General features: G+C 36.6%; 1 protein-coding gene across 10 annotated transcripts in view; it reads right to left on the bottom strand.

The window, feature by feature from the left end:
• The window catches only part of RGS12 (regulator of G protein signaling 12), a 93,786-nt gene that overhangs the window by 42,230 nt on the left and 34,839 nt on the right, over window positions 1–16,717 (bottom strand). For 9 of the 10 annotated variants that reach the window (XR_010472100.1, XM_065060442.1, XM_065060444.1 and 6 more), the window contains one exon: window positions 7,617–7,638. Coding sequence is in view for 9 of the 10 variants with exons in the window: in XM_065060442.1 (XP_064916514.1) it covers window positions 7,617–7,638 (22 nt within the window). In the remaining variant the exon portion in view is untranslated. Of the gene's footprint in view, window positions 1–7,616; window positions 7,639–13,545; window positions 14,914–16,717 lie in introns of those variants that run through there. The other variant, XM_021288478.2, reaches the window with a different exon arrangement.

Below are 16,717 nucleotides of genomic sequence, written 5' to 3'. Positions count from 1 at the left end.
CTTTACTTGCTCAACACAATAAGTATTTTGGACAAAATTTTTCTGCTCACATCCCTCACCCCGAGGACTGCAAATCCTTTCTAAGATTCACCAGAAAGTGGGCAAAAACCTATTTAGTGACAGGAGAGAGAAAATTTCATACACTCTTCAATCAGTAGACAGGGACTCTGAAGTTCTTCATGGAAATGAGATTCCTGTTAAACTCTGAAAATGTAGGAAAGGAGTCAGCTAAGGAAAATACTAAGGAAATGAGCTCATAACGGGTGCATTCCTCATCTGTGGAAAGTAAAGGTATCAAACTAGAGATCCTAAATTTATCAGGGTTTATGATGGAACGGGGATCCCTAAGTGCCTTATAGACTTGAGCAACATACATAGTGCAATTGGGAACCTCAAGTTGAGAACTGACAGGATTCATTGGATCTCAAAAAATGGGAATCTCTTGTATTCAGAGAGACAAATTAATAAGAACCCATGAAGAATTCAGGAAAACAGAACCTTGTGTAGCAGCATGACTGTAATAATTTCAAGTATTAAGCCCAGATCATCTTTGTCACATATTAATAAACACGCAAAAAATTCTTAAAGTGACCACTTGTTCAGAGAAGTGGAAAAGTGGAGTGGCTGCTCTAAGTAAAAGAGGGAACTGTATATAAAAGGGTTCTGTTCACAAACTTGTCACTTAATTGTTGTGTGTCCTTTCACAAATCACCACTCTCTCCCTCTCATGTTTTACACAAATGTAAAACTGGTATAGTGGTACTCATAGATGATACTTCACAGAGGTGATCTGAGATTTAACTAATCGTGAAGGTACAACTAACTAAAATCCTGAGCTACTCAGTCTGATCTTATAAAGGACTCTGCCTGGAGCAGGAGACTGCACTAGAGACACAACAAACTGAATAATTCTGATGAAAATATTTTAAAAAGCAGATATTACATTCTTTGAAAAATTAGCAGTAATAGCCGTGAGGAAAATTATTTCCTCAAATAAAATAGTTATCTTCAATAATTCTATGCCAAATGGAGTATAAACGTAAATCGAGTTGGAAAACTGAATTCACAAACAGTAAGAAATGGACTGTTCTTCAAAGACATTTTTACTGCTGCTTATTTTACTCAGGTAATCACCTGGACTAAACTAAAGCAAGGAATGAAGAGTTATGAAGAGAGCTATAAACATAAGAACAATTAGTTTTGAAACTTCATTTTTTAACGTATTATGTAGCTTAGAAATATTTACTGAGACGTAACAGTTAACTACTGCAAATTTCTGTAAGCAAAGCTATTGTTTAAGACAAAGATACAGAATTAGATTAGGTAGGAATGAAAATGTAACTTTATATTTATAACAAGGATAATGTTTAAGGACCATAATAACATATCAGGTATTTAAATATTTTTCTTTGCCTAATCACCGTATTAATCAAAGCTAATTAAAAACATGAAATAATGCCAATTTTTCTTATAAGAAATATTTATTAACTTTTTAAGAGATATGGAAAAGCATAACCAAGGCAACTGTTAGCTTCATTAAAGAATACCTGTCACCACAGTGAAACTATTGTGAAAGAAGCTAATGTGAATCTGAAGAGAATTCTATCTAAATTTATTATCTGAAGTATTTTGCTTTAACTCTGCAGGTGGATATGTTTTATTTTACAGTCCACGCTATAAATAGACACCTACTTCTTGATATATCTGGAACAGTTTCAGATCTCACTCCTAGAGGGTTCAATCCCCAGTGTTCCTCCACTGACAAATGATGAAAATCTCCTAGTTTCTTGCAGGCAAAAATGAGAAAGGCAAACTCATCCCACATACCAAACCATTTAAACCCACTCGGCTGACAGAGGGAAACTGAGAATAGCCACACAAAGTGCTCAGCTCAAAATCCACAAGTCACAGCGTGATAGGACCCAGAGGGGTGGCAATGTGGTGGCCACAGTGGTCATCAGCAGGTCACCTTCACCTTCCTCCCTCCCCAAGGTGGCTGGAAAGGCCAAACTGCAATTTGAGGTGTTTCCACCAGCGGGTAACTCCTAACTACCCACCTTTAATTGTCAGCAGCCGCTCACCCTCACCAGAGTTACATTTGCTCTGAACTAGGCTGGGTTCTCATTCCTCTGATGCGCTGCGACTCTGGAGGTCCCATGAAAACGAACCAAAAGGCGGCTGCATTTTCAACAAGTTTGAGAGCTACTGGCACAGATCCTCCAAAGGGCTAAAGCAGCATTAAGAGATTACTCATTCACAGAAAACTGTCTCTGTCTGGGGGATTTTATTTAGCTAATTCAGATTTTTTTCAGAAAGAACTATGTGAACTCATACTTAACCCTGACACTGCTTTGTTTTCCCTTAAAACAAAAATGCAGTCAGTTTGCTTTTTAAATCTGTACAAATTTTTGCTGGGGTACTTGTCAAGCTGAAAACAACACAGAACAAGGTTGTTTTCCAGAAAAGGCTTGGTTATTCTACTTTCTTTCACCACATATACCAGCAGTTGCAATTAAAACAGTTACAGCCTAGTGCAGGTACACCATTTAGAATCAGAGAAAAAATAAAGGTGAGATGGGAAGCAAAAACCTACCAACTCTAAGACGAGTACACAATTTATCCAAATCACACCTAGATGAGGACTGTATGTAATAACTCCTGCTGCACTCCCCTTGCAGGGGAATGTTTCCAATGTCAGAGCTCGGTGTCAGGTTTCCTGACTGTCCCAGCTCCTGCATCCCTGGGCGCACAAAGCCCACCCTGGAAAGCAGCAGCGGAGAAACTTTCTGATGAATCATACATTTCACCTACTGAACCCTCTGTGATGATCGTTAGAGGAAACAGAGCCCCAGTTCCCACCCTCAAACATTGTAACCCCAAGGCTGTTGTCCAAAGTGGCCTCCTCTTTCTTGTTAAGCGTTTAAACAAGGAAGATCAGCTGCCGGGAATCTCAGGATGCCAAAGGAGTTTACCGTGAAAACCCCAGCTCAGGTTTTGGAGTTTCCTAATGCCTGCTTTCCTTTTTCCTTATCATGTGGAAGCACTGACTCATCTTATATTACCTGCAAAATGAGACTCCTTACTCAAACATCCCGAATCCCTGGGACCTAAATTTATTCCTGTTCTGGTCAATAACTGCCGTACCTAGCGAGGAAGCACCACTTTCTGTGCACACTCATTCCATTTCAATTATTACTTTATTCCAATAGACACCGAATGTTTTCTAAAAATCTGCAGAAAAACTAACACCTTTTGTGTTTATACATTCTGAGGAGGGTCTTGGTTTTATTTTACAAAAAAAAAAAAAAGCTTTAAGTAAGAAAATGCATGCATTTAATCAGCTAAAATCTTGAAAGTATTCAAGATAAGATGGCTTCAAAAGTTCTTATTTATATAATACAAAGTAATAAGTCTAAATACAATTAATTAAGGATAATTTTCAATGCAATTGTTCATAAAATCCGTATTTATTTTTCAATGCACCAGCACTTTTTATTATTGTGAGAAGCTTCACATATTCCCTGTAATCATCAGAAATCATATATTCATATAATTAACATATTCCAGTTAATCACTAAATACATTACCTGGATAAAGCTGATAAGAACCACTGTGGTGCCACTTAATGAAACATTTCAAGCCATGCACTGAAAGCCATCCTTCTGAATCCATACCAAGCTCAGCTGTAACGTCCCGGAACCCATTGGGTGCAGATGAGTCTCACTGTACAGCACATTGTTCCCCTGCAACTTTGGGATAAGGGCAGCTAACGCCTTTCCCCCCTGCAACTCCTGGTCGCCTCCAACACCATTCTAAACAAATTGATTCTTTGCCCACATGGCTTCAAGCAGAGGAAAGCAATAGTATACTTAACACAACGCATTATAAAATGCTACGTAAATAATTTAAAGAAAAGACCTTTTGCCGCTGCCGCTAAAGGAACTTGAATTATTTATGGTACGGTGGAACACAGCCACAGCATGCCATGCGCTGCCAATGTAATGGAAAAATAAGTCATATACCTGTTGGAGGAAATAATTCACCTGTATTTATAGCGTAAACAGTTGTGTTTTGTTCTATTTTGGATTTCATTGCGGATTTTTTGCTCTGCCTTCTTTAGTTACTTTTTAAAATACAGGTTTACATTACTTATTATTGTAAACATGCAATTCCTTTCAAAAAGTCTTTAAGAATGCTTTTCCTTATGAGAATTCTTTCCAGATGATGAACAGTAAAACCAAAAACCAGCAGAAACTACAGCAAAGTAGTATCTTAGGAAAAAGACATGCATGTAGTATCTGTTATGCTTAAGTATTTGGCAATAATAGACTTCAGCTTTGTGGAACTGATCTCTGCAGGGAATAGCACGTAAGAACTGACTTAGCGATTCTTAATAGCTCAGATACCTCAGCACCTGTCAGCTAGATGAATGATCACGTACTTCTCTTCTCTTCTCTTCTCTTCTCTTCTCTTCTCTTCTCTTCTCTTCTCTTCTCTTCTCTTCTCTTCTCTTCTCTTCTCTTCTCTTCTCTTCTCTTCTCTTCTCTTTTCTCTTCTCTTCTCTTCTCTGTCTTACAATCATTTTGGTTGGAAGAGACCTTCAGGATCATCAAGTCCAACCATGACCTAACTCTGGCACTAAACCATGTCCCTAAGAACCTTGCCTAAATGCCTTTCAAACCCCTCCAGGGATGATGACTTCACCACTTCTATGGGCAGCCTGTTCCAGTGCTTCACAACCCTTTCCATGAAGATTTTTTTTCCTAATATCCTTAGACCTTAAGGTTTTCCCTTTGTCAAGTGCCATCTAGGTATCAATAGCCTGAGTCAGACACTAGCTGAGGACTACTGATCACCCCTGTGATGATTTAGATGTCCCAGCCCTCAAAACATCAGTCCCAGCCCGCATGTTGTCTGTGCTCTCACCGTTTCCACACTCGGCAGGAATGGACAGTTTCCCAGACGGTAAGGAGGAGAAATCTGTTAATAACTGGTCATTGTAGTACCATAAAATGGTTTCTGGTATTCCTAGAGCATAGGCGCTGCAAATTAATTGATCTATAGCAATGATCTTGCATCTAAGCTTTATTACAGTTTGCACTCTTATTATCTGCAATTCATTAAGCAAATCAATTACAGTTAAGAGTTGCTACTGGTCAGCATCTCCAGAAAGAACACTAATTCAAGAACCTATATCTTTTACATGTTACCTATCCTGCAAAGTCCAAGTGCACAATTTTGGCTAATGAGAACATCCCAGCCTTGCACAAGCTGAGTTACTGTGTAAAATAAATGCAGCGAAGGGTATAGCTGGTTTCCAGTGCCTGGCTCTAATGTAATAAAAGCCATGAGGCTTCACTGACCTCGGGAAGAAAATGTGCAGACAGCTGTCATGCCTCCCATTATACTGAAGGGATGTATATAAACACATAATAATTACTTTTTACACATACATTTCCTTTTCCAGACTAAAGCTTCCCAACAGTACTTATAGTATCTATTTATATGTACAAATGCTATTATTACAATTTAGTCTAGGAAGGGAAGAATGCGTTGCTCTACTAAGGGTTACACTGGTGCAAACTTCCCTAATCTAGACATGCCCTGAAATGTGTAAATCTGTGGATCTACTAATGAATTAGTGAGATTAGAAAAGATTGCAAAAATTTCAGTGCTGACATATTCAATAAAAGCAAAAGCCTGAAAATGTAATTCAGACGTATATCAGTGTTTTTTACTCAATGCAGCTCCAAATGAAATGGATTAGGATTTTATTTCACTTTTCTGGCTACAGTCTCTCTGGTTCCTGTTTTTCCAGTCCACTTTCTAGGTGTTTCAGCACCGATTGATTATTACTCAGTATAGTTTTTCTACCACTTTTTACATAAACTATACCCCCCTCTTAAGTATGAAGGAGTCCATGTTAAATCTTCAGCACTAACTGAAAAAACAGGTCATACAACTCACCAGAAAACCACATATAGCATCATCTGTTCTTTCACCTCTGCAACCTACATGGCCCTTAGATTCCATGACTGCACAAAACTGTACAGAATTAGTTGTGAAAACACAATTACCTATGGAATTAGAATGAAATGCAGAAGTCATATTGGAAGAACAGAAAATAAGTTAGATCTTTAAAATAAATTTAAACATTTCAGCAGTTTGGATAGGCAACAGGAGTAAAATAATTTTCATTAACATGGAACAAGAACCCTTGAGGAAATAAGATGGAAATACATTCCATTTTAGCTAAAAAAGATCAAATATTCTACCCCTCAGTAACTGGAACTTAATTCAGCTACATAAACAACCAGAAAAAAGGCTGTGATTTGTTCTGGGTTTCCTATCAAACAGGTAAAATCTAGGGAAAAAAATATATTTTTCCCACAAGAAAACATAAGCTGCATTTTAGAAACAGAAGCAGAATAGACACAGTTATTTTCTGTTTCCTTCTTTTGTCACTTTGCAGACAAGACAGATACAATATAGAGTCTATCTTCTCATCCAGACAGAAATACTGTGTCAGCAGTAGAGAAAGAAAATACCTGCTAAAGTCAGCCAGCCATTAGCAAATGGCTCTGTCAAAGGGACACAAACAGTAACAATTCTCTTAACTGCAGTTTCAGTTTTGCAAGGAATCAGAAATTAGGCCACGATGGAGTTCTGTGAATAGTATTGCTAATTTTGCATTTACATTTGCAAGTAATATAAAAACTTACCCTTACCATTCAAAATATTTCTTCCATTTCAGTGCCCTAATTAGAGCAACACAGTTTGTTCCCTTTTTATTTAATAAAATTGTCTTGTACTGTTGTCAAAGAACAGCAAAAGTAATAATACATACGTGAGTTTCTCTGCAGGATCAAGTGAATCAACTCCTGCCAAGCAAGACAAGTGAGAAAAGCTACCGCCTGTATATCCTAAACTATATGAATTCCTTTATTCCATTAAGGAAGCATACTTAAACTGTTCCCATTAACTTCAAAGGTTCAGCAAAATCATCTTCCAATGTTTAACGAAGAAAGTGGACGTCCTTTAAACATCAGAGCCACGTTAAAATCAAAACAAACAAGCTTAGGTGACATGAAGAGAATTCACTTAGAAGCACTCGAGAACTGCAAAAGCTCCATGCTGGGATTTTAAACACCAAAGGACTTACCCCCTTCTTCAAAATGCATCACACTGTAAAGAAATTTCAACCTCACAAAAGCACCAACACAGCTTACAACTCAGGAGCTAGAGCATCTCTCTTCAAAAGCAAACAGGATATGTAAAGGACAATAAAACAGAGAACAAGATTTTATCTACCACCCAATTATCCAAAGTCTACCAGCTCTGCCTCTTTATTATTATGAATGAAGAAGCATGGTAATAATAAAAATGTGCATATAGAGAGATGTGCCACCAAAAAAATTATGCAAATAAATCATGAAAGTATGTGAATATAATCCTGCAATATTTTCATTGGCACAGTTCCCAAAGAAGTCAGAGAGTTCTGCATCCCTTTGGACTCACATCTTGTAATATATCAGCCTATTTAGCACATATTATGTTGCATAATGTGGAAAATTGATTCTTTTTCATTATAAAAGTAAAAACAAGCTTCAGCTTACCTCCATCAGAAACAGTTGCTGACTGCAATAAGAAAAAGAAAAATAAGTGTTACTTAAGTTTCATGGTATTAGAAATCTCTGAGCTTCCAGAAAATTTGAAGTGTTGGCTACTTTTATCATCTTATTAGCAACAGATAACATGAGAAAGGAAAATCTAAAGAAACCAGCTGTTACTTCCTCCACACCATGAAATTCACCACAGGCCTTTTAACCACTGTCCTGGAACTTGATCCCACAATATTTACTGGACTAAGTACTATCTGCTGTGAGTAGCTACGTTGCTTCCACCAGCCCTTACATGAATAGAGTCAATTGGTTGGTGTACGTGAGAAAGCAGGTACCACAAAACTGACCTGAAAACACTTAAAATGAAAACAACACCTCATATACTTTATTTTGCTTCATTATCTGGAGATACCATAGAATAAAAACTAAAATTTGGTATTTTGTCAGTGAGATGACTCTGAAAACTCCCCGTTGATCACGTTTGACTTCCAAAGAGCCAGAAGGATGTTAAGTGTTTCCAGCAAGCCAGGCAAGAACTCCTCACCATCTCTACTGGTATTTTACATCAAATTTTCAAGGACAATTAGTCTTCTAGTGAAATGTTGAAGTTTATGTGCTCATCTACTCTAAACTTCTCACCTTTGATCACAAATCAGCTCAAGGCATCTAACACTTCCATAAACACAAGTAGGTGACCATTTCCAAAACGTGCTCCAGCGCTTGGACCTTGACACTCAGCTGAGTGAAAAACTAGAAAGGCAGCTGAATTTTAGACTGAAGTTATTGTTGATTTTTAATGGCTATTTAAAAAAATATTATTATCTTAATTCAAGTAATCTTTTCTCATCATTTTAAGCATCCTTACACCTTTAAATAACTTTCTAAATAGTTAAACTCTCTTATTTTGTACCACTCTTAGAATGCCCTATGTATCCAAAATATGTCCAAGATGGAATACACACAGAAGAAAATAACATACATATATACACAACTCAATAGAAAAGCTATTTCTCCATAGTCGGTCTGTATTTTCCAGCCTTGGCAACAAACATTCCCTATCTCCCTCAAAATCCACACAAACCTTTAGCAATCCTTAACAGAATACCTACTCCTTTCTTTCTCTTTTCTATTTCACTGCTGGATTTCATACTGCTGGTAACACTATCTGAAGAACATCAGTTGTTACTATAAACTGTTGTGGCCTCACCATTCATACCATCAGCAGAGGATCTGCTCTAGTTTCCAATACAAGTATTCTGGAACTTTGAAAGCCTATGCTAGTCTCCATTGACATCATTCCTCTGGTGCTCGTTCAGATCAACACAAATACATCTTTCACGGAAAAGGTCAAAAAATTATGGCACTTCCTGCTTAAATACAAAAAAATAAATGATTCTGAATCTGTGAAGCACAATAATATAATCAAAAGTGTATCCAGGCTTCTCACATTTTTAGTAGCCACGTTTTGGGTAGCAACAAAGTACTACTGGTTTGGGTGCAGCTCTTCACTGAGGCTTAGGACATCTTTTCTACTTTGCACATTAGTCTCATAAGCATATTATGCATTCAGAAGTTGTACATTAATTCATGCTTGTAATTTAGAAAATTAAATTTACATTACTGAACTCTGTTTTATAAATAGGATTGCTTCAGATTTCTTATTCACATACCGTACACAACAGCTGATGTATAAACAATTTCAAAGTCATTTCTCAAAGAATCAAGAAAAGGACAACTCAAAGTAAAGTAATAGTATCAGTTTACACAGTAGACAGAAAAAAATACTGTCAAAATATAGACATTTTAGGAGCGGTCATTCACTTTGGCAGCTTCCATGAATCTAGATTCAACCCCTAAGTACAATTCTCCTTCATGTTTTTGAAAGGTATCAAGTAAAATGAATCAGATTCTCAGGAAAGTAAAAAGAATATTTACACTACTTTTTTAAAAAAACAGGGACGTTAATTGTAAAATATCATTTTAAAGGAAAAATTGTGTGATTCCAGTGCCACTTAATTAAGTTCTGTGAACAATGGGTTTTACCTCAACCCATCTAGCAGAAGTTAATGCAGTGAGCTTTTTACTCACTATGGGTTGGGTTTGTGTGTTTAATTTAAATGGTTTGGCTGTTGCACTTCACATTACATGTACCAACATCTTAAAATCTCTCCAAGCAAGTCCTTAGTAATTATTATCTTAAACACTACCAAAAAAAAAAAAAAAGAAGGTACCCAGAGGAAGAACAGAATTTCTTATCTCAATATCAACCACGTATTTTTGTGCTATTAAGATATTTCAAATTTCCCTTTGGTTTTGATATATTCCAACCATACAACCACATAGCATTTTTTTACACTACAGTGTGACTAAAACTACCTACCATGTTCCAAGCATCATCAGTTTACTTCTGTAGATCACAGAATAAAATGTATTTTAAGAACATTTCTTTAAATTCATGTATGTAACTGAACTAAATCCACTTAATTCAACAAAACCAGCTAGAAACTGAAGTTTGTAATAATTGTGTAAGAATTTACAGTAATATGTTGAAAATGTGTTTGTGAGTACTTAGAGATCTTAATATCCAACCGTCAGAAACTGCATGCGGTCCACATTTCGACAAAGAAGCTTCTCTTCTAAACTGTTCAACTGAAACTTGTCTAGATTTGTCCAAAGGTATAAGTTGCAAGACCAGATTTTTTAAATGTTATGATGATGTCATTTAAAAACTTCACTGTATGTTAGAGGCTGGTTTTCATTCCTCAGCACTCATGCTTACCACCACTGGAGGCTCTTCAGGACAAAATTTGATCTACTAGACATATAAAATTTGATTATTTGATTAAATTTAACACCACATGTGTATTAAGAGCTACCTATTATAAAACAGGAGTATTAAAAAGTTATAAAATCAGATGAAGTCCGTATGTAGCCACTTCTGAAAGATGAAGGAGGATAGGGTATGACCCTGTGCGAGTTAGGGTTAACGTAAGGATTAAAAATAAAAATATGTAAGTATTTAATTCCAAATGACAGGACATACATGTATTCATTTTGTGAATGTGTGTTTGAACTATCACCCAGAGATAAAATCTAATTGTATTCAACCTTCAAATCTTTCACAACCAGATAAGAACTCAAATTAGTCCTTCAAATTACCCTGACTTCCTAATTGATTTAGGAAAAAAGCCCAGGGTATATGCCAGGAGTCTCATGGTAACAAATTACCAAAATTTTAAAAATAATTCTAGTTTAGAAAAACTAAAATGCCTTCCAGTCTATCTCTTCATAGGAAGTGCTGGCTCCTCTAGCTGGGACACAGACACAACCACACACCCCACAGAGCTGGAGGATCCAACTCTCCTCCCTTGGCCCTGTGACCCGGGTGAGGCGCTCGGTGCCAGGACCCACAAGCTGAACTGTGACGTCCCAGTTGTCACGCACCATGAGAGATGTTCTAACTCGCTGTAAACTGGCAAATGCTCCAGCATATATTAAAGAGCATAAAGTTCTAATGAAGAGAAAATATGTAAAATTTCTCATTGTATCATCTCTCTTTGCCAGGTGGAAAAACCAGAAGGGCCTATGAGTTTTTTTTGATCTGCTTGCAGCAAATCTTAAAGAGGATTAGTTTACAGTAATTAACATGGAGTAAACTACTTTGTGAGCACATCAACATTTTGTTCCAGAATAGAAATAAACAACAGAGTATCTTGCACCAACACAGGGTAAACAAGGAGAGAGGGCATAAAAGAGAATAATTCATAAGGTTGAAACAGCCTGGATCTTTTAGCTTTTATGGTCTGCAGCTTGCTAGATGTGTGCAACACTGCAGGAAACTCATCTGAGGAACTCTCACCCAGAAAACCCACTTAGTTCCATTTTACATGGGTCAGGTCCCAGGAAACTAAGTAAGTAATGTCAAAGTCTGCCAGAAAACCATGATGCAGAAAACACAAACATACCCTACCCATATCCTAGACATAACATTGAGCAAATAAATCTGTGTGTACAGACTAGCCAGGTAACAATACAAAAATGTCCTTTTTCTCCACCTCAAAATTTGTCATTTGAGTCGACGTCATGCTCAAGTACTTGAGAAGAACAAAGGGAAAGATGGGGATACTGGAGGGGTGACACATCCCGGGAAATGCCAGGCCTGAGCAATAAAATGGAACAACATGGAAACATCTGTGCTAATAGAATGTGGGTGAGTGCCATCCTGAGTCAAAAAAGACATATACGTATTTCCAACTCCTTCTGAGATGCCGAGGGATAAAATCTAAAATGAGAGTGAAGAAGTATTCCTCTCTCCTACCCTAACAATGACAAAATTACATCTATTTCTTTCCTGGGCATCCAGAAAAATTCAGAGAAAAAGGGATTTAAAATGACCTCTTCATGTGCTGTTTCTAAAGCACACTTTGTTTCCAATACAGGCGTTGACTTTTTGCTGCCTCCAAAGCACTCTCTGACTGCTGCTTCAGAATCTGTTAGACTTACAATAGACTTACAATATTGTAGCACACACTGTTTTACAAAAGCCCTTCTAACTAAGCCTTTCAGCTCCACCAACCTGAAAAAACTGATTTTCTCATACTATTTCAAAATTCAAAATAAGTTTGGGAAACTTGTTGTGTTCTTTAAGAGACGAAGCACTGCAGATTTACAGACTGAATACAAAAAGGCAACTTTCAAACACTCTGTCCCTCAGCTCCGGGAAAGCCTGTCAGCCAGTCGACTGTCTGCTTGCCTCCAGCTTTCTTCAAATTCCTTATTAAATCACCTGAAGCAACTTCTCCTTTTGCCAAGGTATGAATTACGAGCAGGTCCCCAGATCACATTACTCTGGAAATTACATTACATACAGGTATTTTTATCATTTTAAATGCATTACAGCATTAACGTTGTAGAAATGCCATGAACTCAAGTGATCTCTAGGAGGGAAGATCATGTCTCGAAATATGGTAAACTTTGTTCTAATATTTTAAATAAAAAATAAAGCCACATTACTTAAAAATTATTGCTAGATTTCCCTTCCAATAAATAATCTCAAATGTATTTCTTACCTAAACCCTTGAGTAATATTATTTTTATCCTCAGTTCAAAATATTATTGCAATTAATCTAAAGATTTAGAGTTCTATGAGAAGGATACCCATTCAGAATGCCAGTTAAAGAAGGACTATAACATTCATCTTTTCAATTCCCTGCCACCAAAGAAGTGCATTTATAATTGTTAATACAAAAGTATTATAGATGTAAGGATTCCCAAGGGAAAAGAATACAGTACAACTACTGTACAATAATTTTACTGAATATATTCTACTCTGAAGGATAAATATTTTGTCAAATATTTGAATCTATAAAACCAACATATGAACAGTAAATGATGTGATACTTAGAATTCCTTTAACAAATAAACATTTAACTTTTTATCACAAACAAAATCAATCTTATCACAGATAAACACAGTGCCCTAAATGCTAAATCCATCCCTAAAATTATTTTGATAGAGATATATACAAAATATATACCATTTTACCTAAAAATAAAATATTGATATAATGGTACAGAAAGCATATACAAAATACATTGCACAGTATTAAAAAATAGGCACAGATTATAATCATAATGATTTTTTAGCTTTATACATATTGGGCACAGCTCATAAATACATCTCAAAATCTGAATCTTAGTACAGTAAGATTGCCTTTACTCTCCTCTGATAATACAACCCAATGTTTGCATTAACAAAAGAATTTAAACTCAAATACTTTAAAGTGAAAAAGCTTAAAGGCTAAGCAAAAACATTCTGAAGTTGATAACATTCTTCTCTAATTTCTTGCCAATAACAATAGTCTCTTCTAGTTTCTCACTGCAACAATGCCTTGCTTTAGCTAAATATAATTCGTATCACTTACCCGCTCTTCGTAAGAAACAGCAGTTATTTTTCCTAACAGCACTCGTCCTAAATTCATCTTCACTTAATACAGAAAAAGCATTTCCTTAACACATCAGCTTCTCAAAGATTAAACTAAAAAATTCAACCCTGTTCCATGTCTGTACATGCCAGTAAAGTTTAAAGGCATTTCGCATGAAGTTCTATTTTACTCCCTTTATGTTACCCATAGCAACAGGCCAATGCAGGAAGCTGTGGTTCGTCAGGGATTCAGATTAGATCTCAATTATCTCGCACCAGAAAAGCTAGATCATTTTAAATAAATCATGCTGATTGCATTTTAAAACGTTTCCTATTACAAATCAGGAAAATAAAATGACGTCGAATTGTGTATTCAATAAAACAGATTTCCAAGACAGTTTTCAGAAAAACATTAGTTAATCACCCTAACATTAGTTATAGAAACATTTATATAGTAAACCACTATTTTCAGAGGTTTACATAATGCAAGCCAGAATAGAGTAGGATCTCAAATAGTCTATTCTCAGTGGCTAACACTGTAAATGGCACATAAAAATATACAATACAAGGAAACTTGGCATATTTGGTTAAACCCAGGAGCAGCCCATCATCGCTAAAGACAAAATTCTCCTTTCAGAAGCCAACTGCTATTCTGCCCTTCCTTCCTCATACCCCAGCCTGTGCTCATCCGACGGCAAAGACAGTTCTGTGCACAGCGCATGGGAACAGAGAGAAAAATAGGGGATGGTAATGTCAGAGGGAAGTGCTATTAACTTCCCTGTGACAGCAGAGGCTTCAAGAGACTGTACATGGGAAGTAGAGCATTTCATGAAGTTTGCTGCTATTCACAAGTAAATAGCGCTAGGACCTAAAACATTGCTATTACTTTCTAAGCAAGCAGAATACAATTTTCTGCTAAGAATAAACACCAGAATTGCAAACTGGGCATGATCTGTGGGCATTTCAGTGGGATGTCCTTAAAGCCAAGGTGGACTTACTGGGAGTAGTTTAGGAAACAGTAATCTTCTGCCTTGTTCAATGCAGCACGTGGAATCCTCCACATCCACACAGTTCCTAGGTTGAGCCCCTAATATAAAAACAACCCTATAAAGAAGGCAAATATTACTCTGAACTTATAAAGAGAGAAAATAACAGCCTTTAGTCAAGATCTCACAAGACTGGCTTGTAAAAGAGCATCCAAGGCTGCACATCTTCCCACTTTTGGATGCAGGATCAAGAGACTTGGTTAACAGAAAAACTCAGTCTTCTCAATTAAATTAAGAGTAATCAGAGAAGAAATTTTAAGCTTATTGCAGATGGAAATGGTGGAACCATGTTTTAACAAGTATTCCAGAGACATAGGCAAATTGCTGCAATGGACAAAGTTCATTTTATGATTGATTACTTGTTTGAATAGGCACACCACTGCGCTTCAGAGTGCTGTCTTCTATGAGTATTTAATGCCATGAAGAAATGCAATGGAAACAAATGGGTGGGTAGATGGGAAGGAATATGTTTTACAAATTACACCCTCCTTAAGAAGCAAAACCCATATGGTACTCACACAGCAGAACAGTTTTACTGTATGTGGATAAGTATTAAAAAAATATAGTTTTATGAAGAAAAAAAATGTCAAAAAGAGCTGTTTAAAAGCTGCATATTGCTTGACATTAAACCCAATGGGGCACAGAATATATTTTCACTGTCAATACCTTAAACAACCAAACAGCAACAAGATTAGAAATATGCAGGTGATCAGGTGCATAATAATGCTTACATTGGATAAGGAAAAAGCACGGGTGGATCAGAAATGCCTAGAGAACTTTCCTGTGAACAGCCCTTTAGGGTAACACAAAAAGGGACTTCTACCAATGGTGTTTACTTAATGCTCAACCTAAGTCCTCCAGGAATCAGCTAGAAAGACCAAACGTACTAGTAGAGTTACACAGGTGTAACTTACCCACAAGAATGATTAGGAGAAAAATAACCCCTCATGCAATGGGATGTAGCTGCAAGACTAACAGTTCACCGGAGAAAACTGAGCATTGTTAGGAACACTGTGTGTGGGCAATGTTTCATGTTTTATACATGCTAGGCACTCATACTTGGCGTTACAAACTTAATAATCCCTTAGTTTAAACAGACCTTTAGAGTTGTTGATTTTAGTTCACTAAACTGAGCATTGCACATCTACATTTTTTCCATACAGTGACTCTACTAGCACTGCAAATAAGCTCTACCAATTAGACGGTACTGGTTAATGATAATGGTTAGGAAACGTCATGTGAGTCTGAAAGCCCTTTAAGAAATTCATATCCCTCAACATTTTCACAGGTTATTTCAGCAACTGCCAGATTCAAAATCTTGCCATTTTGTGTACCATATCTGTAAACCAGGCAGGCAACTCAGGGTGCAAAGGTCAAAAGCAGAAGGAATGTTAATTTGCAAAGCTATTAATGGGAAGTGTTAAAATATGACACAACAGCTTTAAAAACCTTATTTGGATATACCAAAGACGACATTTGTAAACCCACATCCATCTGCTTAGATGCTAAACTGTGGGAAGGGGTAGAGACCCCAGATATGGTTGATCTGTTTTTCTCTTCTATCCTCCTTCCACTTCCTGCTCTCATTTTCTTTTGTACATTTGTTTTCAGAGCAGAAAAAGCTGAAGAGAAAGACACAATGATGGAAAGCCCGGATAAGTTTTAACTTGTCAAAAGGTTAATAGGATTTAATATATTCTTGACTCCTAAGATAAGGAAACACACACAAAAAATGCCAGCTCCAAGTCACACAAAATTCCTAACTTAAATGTGACACAGGCAGAATACATCAACAAAGAATCTTAAATCTCATCAATATCAATTATTTAATTTTATCTCATATTAAAGAAAGTAACAACTACTTGCATGAAAGCCAGAGGAAAAAAATACCTGCTAGGACTATGATTTAGCTCACTGACCCTAGTTACTGAAATAAAAAGCAGGAGTACCAAAGACAACACACAAATTAAGAAAACTTTGCTATAAAATAAAATGGGTTTTTTCCTAATTCTCCGAATTTTGTATAATCTGTCTAGATGTATTCCTGTGAATCATTTCTCAGCTACTCAACAATAAACAGACCCCACACGTGCTACTGATTAAAAGGAGGATTCTCGTATTTAAAAC

This window comes from Columba livia, chromosome 4 (assembly GCF_036013475.1).
Source record: "Columba livia isolate bColLiv1 breed racing homer chromosome 4, bColLiv1.pat.W.v2, whole genome shotgun sequence".
Classification (NCBI taxonomy): domain Eukaryota; kingdom Metazoa; phylum Chordata; class Aves; order Columbiformes; family Columbidae; genus Columba; species Columba livia.
This window is presented reverse-complemented; position numbering and strand designations above follow the sequence as displayed.